Genomic DNA, 12,318 nt, shown 5'->3' with positions numbered 1-12,318 from the left:
TGCAAAGGGACTGGTTTTCGAAACAAGTGATTTTTCATTGGTTTAACTATTGAATACAACCGTGGCCTTCGAAAAGTTATGCCCTGACACTGACCAAAAAATGACGTCAAAATGCCAGTCTTTTGCTACAAAAGAAAACAAATCGAGAGTTCAATTCAATAGTTCAACCAATGAAATGACTTGTTTCCATGAGCTCTACTAACGACAACTCACTAATGACGTCAAACTGCCAGTCCTTTTGGATTTCAGTGTCAGGCTATATACCATAACGATGGCTACGAAACAACGCACAATTTGTTTTTTGTTGTGGCCAAAGACTTGTCTTTTGACGTAATTTTTTGGTCAGTGTCAGGCGAAAAGTTAACGGTGGCGACGGTCAGATTCTGTTTTACTACTGCTCGATCGTAAATTTGAGATTTTTTTCTTCTGATCCCTTTTTGTTGTTTCTTATTCGGTTTGTTTTGGGGTTTTTTTTTTTGTTTCTTTCTTAGTTTTTTTTTTTTTTACTTCTTTTTTTTTTTTTTTTTTTTTTTTGGGGGGGGGGGGGGGGGGGGGGGGGGGCTTTTTTGCCAAAATTGAAAGAGGCTTTTTGTCATTGCAGTGTTGGGTGGTTTCGTGTTTTATTTACAACACTCATAAACACGTCCTATTCCATTTATAACGAGTGTGTAACTCATTCATTATATCCACTTTGTTCATGTTTTTATGGTGCTCAATGGTCCGTGTTTTTTATCTTTGTTTTACCGCCGACATTTTCATCCATCATCTCTTCGGCTCCGTGACTCGGGTGGCTAGGGTCGTTCTTTGGCTCGTGTGGCTCGGGTAGCTTGGTGGCTTGGGTTTGCTCGGGTGGCTCTGTGTGTTGGTGGCCCGGTGGCTAAGATGGCTCGTTGGCTCGGGTAGCCTGGTGGCTCGGCTAGTTCGGGTGGCTCTGTTGCTCTGTGTGTTGGTGGCTCGGTATGCCGGTGACTCCATGTGTCGGTAGCTCGGTGTGTCGGTGGCTCGGTGTGTCGGTGTCTTGGAAGCTGGGTTTGCCTTGGCTCGGTGGCTTAATGTGTCGGTGGCTCGTTGTGTAGGTGGCTCAGTGTGTCGCTGGCTCGGTGTGTCTGCGGGTCGGTGGCTAAAAAGAATATAATTAAAAAACAACACAAAACAAACAAAAAATAAATGTGTTTTCCTTTTTAGTCTATTACTATGACCCACAACATCAAAAATTGTACGTACGGCCACGTGCACTTATTTGCATATATATATATATATATATATATATATATATATATATATATTATATATATATATATATAAATAAGAATGAGAAATAATGAATTTATTTAGCGCCTAAACATCCACGTTAATCGTGCTCTGCGGTGCTTTACATTTTAAAAAAAAGGAAGAAAAATATCACATTACATAATAAGCATGAATGCAGAAACTAAATCAAAGTGCGTTCCATAGGCAAGGAGCAATGAATGAAAAGACTTTTTTTTTTCTTTTTTTTTTTTTTTTTACCAAAAGTGGATTTTGAGGTGGTCACCAATAAAAGTTGGGACTGAGATGATCTTAAATTTTGAGTATAATAGGATTCAACAGTCTGATGTCACGTCTGTCTAGCAACGAGCAGCTTGGTTCTAAACAAAGAAAATCGGTACTTTTTATTCTTCATGCTGGCTAGAACTTTTTCACATGTCATGTGATCAGAATGTATAAAAGTCAAAACATGATCAGGTTTATAATGTTTTTCTCCTCTGGATACATTTTTATGCTCGTCTGAGAAGTATTTCATAAGGGCGTCCGCCATTGTTCCGATAGTTTAGAAACAGTTGCTAAGTTACAATGCGTCAATACGAGGGAAGTGACATGACGACTGTTGAAGCCTATTTCGAGTTTATATTATGAAAACGTCGACCTTCGGAGTTATCTCCCATGACTTTTTTTGTGTCTTCTATCTTCCATCTTACCATAGATAACGTTTGTTTTTTAAATCAATACTGTATGTATTCAAACCACCACCTGTTCTTTTCACACCGCGACTACTACAACAAATGTGCGGCTATGTAGTCTAGTGGTATGACACTCGCTTTCGGATCGGAAGGTCCTGGATTCGAGCGCATAGTTGAGTCCTTGTAAAAGGCTCTGCTTTACTCACATTCTCTTACCGTATACTCAGGTGCAAAATGAGTAACTGGCCGTTAACAGCGTTGTCTCTGTCAGAAAAAGATGATTGTAATATAGCCTAACAGGCGTCATGTACGTCCTACATGTTAAGTTTTGCTGTTGGCCAGGGCCCCCTTGTAAACAGCTTTGAGCACGTTTAGTGGATATTGCACTATATAAAAGCTCAAGTTTTTTTTCTTCTCTTTAAAAAAAAAGAAAATACATCTATAATCGTGGCTTTTATCATCTCTAGCTGTTAAGATTGGAATTCATAGTCACGAAATTATTTTGTGAGATACCGGAGGTTCAATTACATTAGTTGTAGACAATAACGATTTCTCAAAATTGCAAAAACCGACATGCACTTACTTGCAGGTCTATTAACCCAAAATCTTACGAGTTCATTGTTGTAATGGAAATCTACAACAACAAAAATGACGCAAAATATTATCCATAACAATAATGTTAAAATTGGCCCATAAGGAGGTTTGGATGTCAGTCCTGCATCTATGCACAAGTAGGCAAACATATTATTAAAAAACAAAACAAAACATAAATAATAAAAACAAACCGAAAAAATTATAAACAAAACAAAAACAAAAACCAATTTAAAAACGAAAACCAAAGGCAAAAAAAAAAAGAAAAAAAAACAACCCGAGGCCCCTCCATAGTTGTACTGCGGCTAAATCCCGAGCTGGATATAATAAAGGTTTTTGATTAAATGTCATTTCTTGAAAACGAAGTTCTGGTGCCAGAGCTATCACATAGAGTTAAAAATATTTTTTCCCACGCATTATAAGGACAAACTGGTGATTTTTAAGGGTAGTTAAAATGTCAACGATGTTATTTACCATGAAAACTACTTATTACATTTTCCTATTTCAAGTAGGCAGGTCTGCTATGATAAGTATCAGTTCCATAGTCAAAATAAGACAAACAAAAATAACTTTGATTTTAATCAATAATCCATACAATTTGATGACAACAGGCATGAAAGTGAGAAAAAAAGGTAAATGAAACCAAAGCATAAAATGATACCATAAATAATCATAAAAATACAACATTGTAATACCACCAAAACTTACAATAATAATAATAATAATAATAATAATAATAATAATAATATAATAATAATATAATAATAATAATATAATAATAATAATAATAATAATAATAATAATTGGAAAAATAACAGAAGCGCCACAGCAATATCTAGTATTGTATTTGTAAATGAGGACCACGCTTATATCCCATTCGTTGACAATTAAGAAGATAGGGATTATATCATGGTAATTCTGTTTTGGATAATAAAAGTTATTGACTTTTAGTAATACTAGGTGCTCCAAAATGCTTTGGTCTGGGTGATATTTAAATTCGGGGAAATTCCAACAAAATAAATAGCCCACCACTTATTTAAAACATTTTTATCGTTGATTAAAGTTCTAGAAGAATGGGATTTTGCGAACATTGCCTAGAAGTTACAGACATATTAGTTTAACGTATTGTTTGGTAGAATTACAGAATTAATTCCCAAAGACAAATAATTGAATCTTTTAGAATATCACAAACATTTAAGTAATTTTCTGTACTGATATAGTCTAGAGCGAAACAAGTTTGCGTACTTCAATTATTCCATGTCAAGGGTTGGTTTCTTTGTTTTTAAGAATTTTACGGCGTTTGTGACGCATTGAAAGATCAGAAAATGTATAAGGTAGTCTAAAAGTATACTTTTCTCAAAGGCACCTGCGGATAAATAAGGCAAAGGTAAATGGTGCGGATAAGGCACCAAGAGCACCCCTCGGTGTACTTAGATTGAAATCGCTTAGAAGTCAAAGACACAAGCAAAGGGTCCTAACAAGTGAAATACAACACTTCTTTTACAAATCATATCAAAACAGAAGAACCAAGAAAAAAATATATATATTTATATATATATATATATATATATATATATATATATATATATTAAATAAAATAAATAAAAGTATTACAATTCATTATTGAGAGATTATTTTACAATGGAAGACATAAAAATTAATAATAAACATATACTGCTAAAACTAAGACTATACATCTGACTGTTTCCCCGTAGGCAATGACTCCGACCAGTGTCAGGACAAATCAATTGATCTAATTCCGAGACAGAGATAACAGATCATTCGGACAACATATAAGGGGACAAAAACACAGCAAGTGATATCCTGTCCATTATTCTTATAGCATGATTGGTGATGGCCAATGTATTGATATTTTATTTTGAATCACATAATGAGAGGCTTCTCACAATTGAAAGTCTTGTTTGGATATCAATGTGCACGTCTATATTTTAGGACTAAAGGCGCTCGCTCGTTGGGACTCATTTACACTTCTTTTATTTATTTGACCAAAAACATGTCTCTATTGTTTCTTTAAAGGTATCATAAGACATATTCTTATGTTCGGGAGCAGTGTCAGAAGTCCAGTATCAAAGACGAGCGACAGTAATGTTTTCTCGAACTCAAGGATATGTCATATCATAACGAGCGTTTAGTTTTCATTATTCTATCTAGTATCAAATACAGAAGAATCGTTACGTCTCTGAAAGATAATTTATAAATTAAATAACGTAATGCCATCAAAATTGTTTAAGTATACTAAAGGCGAAGTTTTAATATATATATATATATATATATATATATATATATATTATATATATATATATATTATGTGTGTGTGTGTGTGTGTGTGTGTGTGTGTATATTCAATAGTTTATAGTTTATACCAGTTATTTTGGATTTTACATTGCCATATGATATATGTTCATTACGTTCAAAAGATAATACTCGTACAAGCTATTTGAGATATGTTTTATGTGCTATCATTAAATAACGTATTCAAAGAACAACTCTTATTCAGCTTAAACAAAATAAGATAAGATAATAACACTGGTTATGATATCAATGCTGATAATAATAATAATAATAACAACAACAACAGCAACAATAATAATAATAATATTAATAATAATAATAATAATAATAATAATAATAATAATAATAATAATATATATAATAATAATAATAATAATAATAATAAAATAATAATAATAATAATAGTAATAATAATAATAGTGATAGTAATAACAATAAGCCAATTGCGCAATCGCAACTAATCTTTATCATGGTAAACTATAATACAATATTTTAATATCAATGCCCAATCCCCCCCCCCACCCCCACCCCACTTTCTCACACAAATACACACTCACACACACACACACATACATACACACATATACACACACACACACACACATATATATATATATATATATATATATATATATATATATATATAACATATCATATTTTGTAGAATATACCACATCTTAGTATCAGAACTGCAATTACTAAAAAGACAAAAACAAATGAAGACAAACAAACAATCGCATTATTCCCTCTATCATCAATTTTAATAAGTTTTCCTTGCCGTGGAAACCACAATTATACTTGTAAATATTTCTTGTGTTCGATCTGTACCTTAAAGCAAAGTCTACCTAAATCACCTTGCTGTCTACTGTCTCTGCATTTCAAAAATTTGATAAATTCAAACATACTTGGTCTATTTTTCATTTTTTCCGGCAGGCAATTTCTTCTCTCATGCGTATACCTCGAACATTCAATTAGACAATGGTATTCGTCTTCTATTACGTCACAAGTAGGACATTTACGATCATTTCTATCTACTTTTCTTGTGCCCCATCTACCCCTTTCTATATAAAACAAATGAGAACTCAATCTGATTTTTTAGATGCCAACTCTGTAAGATTTATTACACAGTTTCATATATGGTTCTAACTCAAAGGTGTCTTTAATGTGTTTATACAGCCGTCCAGACGTCGTCATCGACATCTCAGGGTGCCACTCTTGTAGAAACATATCATTCAAGCGTTGTTTTAAAACCGCCAGAAAGTAATTTTCATTTTTCACATTTTGTTTAACCCAATAATGGCCCATTCCACTCCTATCCAGCAACTGCTTCACCAGGCTTACCCAAGTTGTTGTGTTTGGTTCATTAATATTCAATTGCACAAGTTCTTTGTATACTGCATGAGTGAATGAGCAATCATTACTTCCTGGGCGAATAAGTTTCAACCAATACTTAATAACTTTCATTTTTCTTTCAATATGCAAAGGATACACCCACAATTCCCCATAAACAAAACAGTTTGGTGTGCTGTGCTTAACACATAGAATGGATTTAAGAAAACCGAGGTGATATCTTTCAATTGGATCAGCTCTTCTTAAACCCCATATTTCTGCCCCATAATTCAGTATTGGTAAGATAGTACTATTGAAAAGTTTCATTTGCATCTGTGGTAAAATTTCTGTGTTAGTGTTAAAATACTTTCTAAGTGAAAATAGTGCTCTCCTGGCTGAGTTTGTTACTTCTTGTGTACATTTTATAAGAGATCCCGATGCGCTAAAATGACAGCCTAGATACTTGAATGACGAGATTACTTCAATACTTTTACCCTGATATGACCATTTGTCTTGTTGCCCAGTTTTCCCTCCCTTTTTAAATACTACGATTTTTGTTTTACTGATATTTACCTTAATTCCCCATTGCATACAATATTCTTGTAAAGAGTCTAAACCGTTCTGCAAACCCTCTTTTGTTTCACTGATTATTGTCATATCGTCTGTAAACATGAGCAATTTAATTGTAATATCCTGTATTTGTAATCCTATGGAATCGTCACTTAATTTACTTTCAAGATCATTAACAAACAGCGAAAACAAAAGTGGCGAAGTGCTTTCGCCCTGTAATAATCCGCTGTTTGATTTAAAAAAATTGTTGTTGACCTTTACCTCCTGTGGCCAGCTCAACCTTTGAATACATGTTTCTAAATAGCTTGACAAATTTTGAGCTCACACCGGATTTGATCAATTTTGTAAATAATGCGGATCTGTCAATAAGGTCATATGCTTTTTCATAGTCGATAAACGCACAATGTAGCTTCTTCCCTTTAGATAGCAATATCTCGATAATTCTATGTAAAATAAAATGGCAATCTGTTGTGCTCCTTCCCTTTCTAAATCCATATTGAACCTCGTTTAACACATTCTCTCCTCCACCCATACATTTAGTCTTTCATTCATCACTCTTGTAAACAGTTTTCCTATACAACTCATTATTGTTATCCCTCTATAATTGTTCACATCTCTTTCATCTCCCTTTTAAAAAATCGGCACAATTCTACCCTGACTCCATATCAAGGGGAAATATTCCAATTCCAGTATCTTATTGAGACAAAGCGACATTCGAATTCGGCGCAAAATCTCAATTAAAATTCCCACTAGGACCAATGGAATGTTCTGATGAAAGAAATGATACCATTGGTTCAATTAATATATATAATAATAATAATAATAATAATAATAATAATAATAATAATAATAATAATAATAATAATAATAATAATAATAATGATGATGATAATAATAATAATAATAATAATAATATAATAATAATAATAATAATAATAATAATAATAATAATAATAATAATAATAATAATGATAATAATATAATAATAATAATAATAATAATAATAATAATAATAATAATAATAATAATAATAATAATAATAATAATAATAGGGCCTTTCGAACCTCAAAGCTCTTTAGATATAGTAGAAAGTAGGATTGGATTACATTATTGTCTTTGCCTGTGCGGCCATTGGCCAGTAGAACAGATTATGCTCTGGCCGCACATTGCTGTCAATGGCGCTGAAAGAGTTAAACTCAGTTTTCAAGATCCAACTGAACATCATCAATAGCTTGACATCAATGAGGAATTCAAATGCTCAATTCGACAGGCAAAATTAAGCCGGTCCCTTTGCTTTGTTAAGCGAGTGCCCTACCAACTGAGCTATCGGGATACCCCGGGATTGAAGATAACCAAAAATAAATTAACAAGGAAAAGATGCATTGGTTTGGGGAAACGTTTATTATTCTTTTGTATATTTTGTCATTGAGTTGATTTGCGGAAGATTATTTCAATTTCATTTCATTTTAAACTGTTTTTTCATTGTTACTGATCAACTTTCTACGAAGTGATTGATTTTTAAGAATGACAATATTTTGGCAAAAGAAAGAGATATCTGTTTAGTATCTTATTTATACATTTGTTTTATCTACTAACTTGACTTTTTTTAGTTTGATACGGCTGTGGTAAACCTAGATGCGATTTTGAATGTGAGCTTTTATATAGTGCAATATCCACTAAACGTGCTCAAAGCACTTTACAAGGGGTCCCTGACCAACAGCAACACTTAATATGTAGGACGTGGCATGACGCCTGTTAGGCGATATTACAGTTTATTTCGGACAGAGACAACGCTGTTAACGGTCAGGTATCATTTTTCACATGAGTACCGTGAGAGAATGTGAGTAAAGAGTCTTTTCCAAGGACTCAACTATGCGCTGAGCGAGGCTCGCTCGATTCCAGGACTTTCCGATCCGAAAGAGAGTGTCATACCACAAGACCACATAGCCGCACATAGAGGGGGTCTTTGAAATTGTTTAAATTATTGTAGTAATTTATTATGAAAATTCGTTTAACTATTTTTTCTAGTTTGATTACCATGATACTGCATTATGTGTGTATGTGTGTGTGTGTGTGTGTGTGTGTATTTAGCGAGAGAGAGAGAGAGAGGGAGAGAGAGAGAGAGATAGAGACAGAGAGAAAGAGAGAAAGAGACGGAGAGACAGGGTGAGAGAGATAAAGACAGATAGATAGATAGAGAGAGTATGATTGAGAGATAGACAGATAGATAGATAGAGAGACAGAGAAAGAGAGAGAGAGAGAGAGAGAGAGAGAGAGAGAGAGAGAGAGAGAGAGAGAGAGGGGGGGGGGGGGGAAATTTGAATGGATTGATGCTTTTGTTATGCGTAGAGCTTTATTGTTTAGAGGTTGGGCGCAATATAAATAAATTTCATTATGATCCTGCATTATTTGTAAAATTATCTGAAGTTATTGCATGAGTTAGTGGGTCTGCCGTGGTCTGCAGAAACAATTGAAACAGGTTGGCCAGAAATCTCGTCCTTTAAAATTGACTGATTCAAATATCCCTCCTCTTGTCAAATTATCTCAAACCCGGGACTTGATCAAAATACAAGTTTTTGAACAGATGAAGGCCATCTCGATATTTGACAAGTCAGTTTTTTTTACCTAAAGTCTTAAAATGTGTTATTTTTTTCAGAATACGTCAGAATAGATTCTACTTGCTATAGTTTCATTATTTCGCTCTTTTGGTTTGTTCAACTCTTTAGTTGGTGACGCCTATGATTCTATTGCCTTAAATTCGCAAATAAAACTAAATTTATTCACTCTTGATAACCAACGTGAAACAAGACATTCTTGATCCGACCATTTTCCAGTGACTGGGTTAAACGTAACGCACTCTTTAGCCCTGGCATGTTCAAAGTTACTAAAATCCAGTGGCGTTCCATCAACCCAGTAATATCCAGCCGAGCTCCACCCTGGCCTGTATTTCAACCCAATCCAAAACGAGTCAGAGATAGAATTGTTATTGAGTACCTTGGCGGCAGTAAGTTGGAGAAATGTGTTGATCTGTTTTGATTTCACCATTGCTAACGAACCTCTGAGGGAGCTACAATACTCCCTAGCCATATCAAAAGTGGACTTGATTAGAGTATAAAACACATAGCATTTATTTTCAAAAACCTTATAATCTTTATTGTGTGAATGTTTAATAGGACACCTTTTTCTTGTTATTGGTTGATTAGTGATTTTATTTGTTGTTGAAGTAACATGGGTTGTTATTGCATTCTGGGTTGGCAGGCTGGTGGACCGTTGGGTCGTTGTGGGAACATTTAGAACGGCTGGGTACTCACAGATATAACCTTTCTTAGCGTTGATAAGAAAATTTCTGTCGGTGTCACAGTAATAATCCTTCCACAATCTAGTTTTCGGAATCATTGCAACGCAAAGTTCATTTTTACGCCCCTGACTCTTCTCGAGGTTATGGTATTGCTCATTAGTGGCCTTCAACCCGTTGACCCACATGTAAGTCTTCTCCTGAGGTGAGTAGTAAAGGCCGATCCAAAAAGCAATGTAACGAAACTGGTATATTTTATCGATCGTTTCAGCCAAAAAATTATTTTCCTTTTCGTTTCGAATCATTGCCAAATTTCCACCTAATATCTGGCAATAATTCTGGGCGTCCTGGAAATCTTTTGAAAGATTAATCACAATTTGGTAACATTTTTTACCAAAAACGTGGAGCTTCGCGTAACGTATGCCTGAAACTTCAGGTGGGCATTTATAAGCAGTTTCTGTTAAGCCTGAAAAAATAAAGAGAATGGAAAATGCCGTTATGATTGCAGATCTGCTTTTATTTTCAATCAAACTGCCACTGCATTAAGATTTCAACGCTTTTGGTAAAAATCAAAGCGAGTGGCATACCACAAGACCATATAGCCGCACAACCAAAGTGACATTTTTTTAAACAGAAGTAAGGTCAAGTTTATAGAATTTATTTTTTTTGGGATAGCATTGTATACAATTTCTGAATGAGACAAAACTACATACTTAGATTTTAGTGCGGCTATGTGGTCTTGTGGTATGACACTCATTTTCGGATCGAAAGATCATGGGTTCGAGCCTCGCTCGGCGCATAGTTGAGTCCATGGAAAAGGCTCTTTATTCACATTCTCTTACCGTACTCAGGTGTAAAATGAGCACCTGGCCGTTAACAGCTTTGTTTCTCACCAAAAAATATTTTAATATCGCCTAACAGGCGTCATGTCACGTCCTACATACTGGGCAGGCATCACTTGAAAAGTGTTTTGAGCACGTTTGTGGACATTGCACTATATAAAAGTTCAAACTCAAGTTTTTTTGGTTTCTATAAAACTCTAGAATCGGTCTTGAACACCAGGTTTATACCTACGCCATACACATAGATGGATTGTTGGGTCGCTAATTGTCATGATATGTAGCCTATCCTTTCAAACCAGATTTTATTTTAAAAGCAGTCCTTCAGATGCTCATGCATCCGGAGTTTATCTTCATTTCTATAACGTGAAACGGACAATAGCAATTGCTTGCTATACAATCGGTGCCTCTGACCATAACATGCTATTTTCAATTCCTATTTACAAACCTGTCGAAAGCCGTGTTAAGCCAATTAAGAAATGTGTGCGTGTTTGGAATGAGAGAATGTGTGACTGTTTTGAACGTACGAATGGAGTGTGTTTATTATATATATTCAACCTCTCTTTATTTTCCACCATCACTCTTTCCATATGGAAGACGTCTTGTGTCATTCCTACCCCTAAAAAGTCACGCATTTCAACAATGACTGACCTGAGACTTGTGGCGCTCACTTTTATTATTATGAAATACTCTGATCAACGGGAGCGATCTAAATTCATGTTTTCGACTCATCAATCACGTGATTTGTTGCTGTCCAACGATTGGACATTTCTGAACAAATGTAAACATGATGCTTTGTTTATGAAAGCGTTGATGATGCACTGCGTGTATTCACAAACAATGCCTATAAGCACTTGGATCGAGCTAAAAGTTACTGTAGAGTCCTGCTTGTGGATTTTTCATCTGCTTCCAATACCATCCAGCGGTCTCAGAATTTTTTTGATCCATCGTTTATAGTTTTGGGTCAAATTGTCATTCAAGCAGAAGGAGAAAGATACCAAAAAAAGAAAGATACAAATTATGGTGAATAGAAGTACTAGTACCATACATAATAATCGCAAGCTCGGTGTGCTATTGGGTGTGTCATTTGGCATGATAAAAATAACTCGTTTAATAAATACAAAGTGATGAAAGAATCGTATACTCACCCACACCGACCAGACACACTACAACCAGTAGTTGTGTCAACATTTTTGTAACATTATTACACAAGGCACAGACTTCCTAACACAATTATCAAAAACCAAGTACAGGCTAATACAACTATCAGACACCAAAGCACGGACTATCAAACACAATTGTGTCAGACTTCAATGCTAACAGGACAACCTAAAGCAACTGTCAGATTCCCAAAAGACTTTCACGATATACACTCTAGTTGCGTCTAAAAAGGATTTGGCAGGTGACCTAAATTGCATTTATCTGTTAATTTTTTTTTAAT

At 34.6% G+C, this 12,318-nt stretch overlaps 1 protein-coding gene across 1 annotated transcript; it reads right to left on the bottom strand.

Moving 5' to 3' along the window:
* Positions 1-8,125: 8,125 nt before the first annotated feature.
* LOC144975085 (macrophage mannose receptor 1-like) lies at positions 8,126-12,255 on the bottom strand. Its single transcript, XM_078918794.1, has 2 exons — positions 12,026-12,255; positions 8,126-10,504 (listed from the first exon to the last, which is right to left on the bottom strand). The coding sequence occupies exons 1-2, from the start codon at positions 12,066-12,068 to the stop codon at positions 9,480-9,482; spliced, it is 1,068 nt and encodes a 355-aa protein (XP_078774920.1). The 5' UTR covers positions 12,069-12,255; the 3' UTR covers positions 8,126-9,479.
* Between the last annotated feature and the right edge of the window lie 63 nt (positions 12,256-12,318).

The sequence above is a fragment of the Berghia stephanieae genome, chromosome 6 (assembly GCF_034508935.2).
Source record: "Berghia stephanieae isolate SIO BIC M18660-M18661 chromosome 6, UCSD_Bste_1.3, whole genome shotgun sequence".
In the NCBI taxonomy this organism is placed as follows: domain Eukaryota; kingdom Metazoa; phylum Mollusca; class Gastropoda; order Nudibranchia; family Aeolidiidae; genus Berghia; species Berghia stephanieae.
The sequence above is the reverse complement of the archived record's forward strand: the minus strand, read 5'-3'. Positions and strand labels throughout refer to the sequence as shown.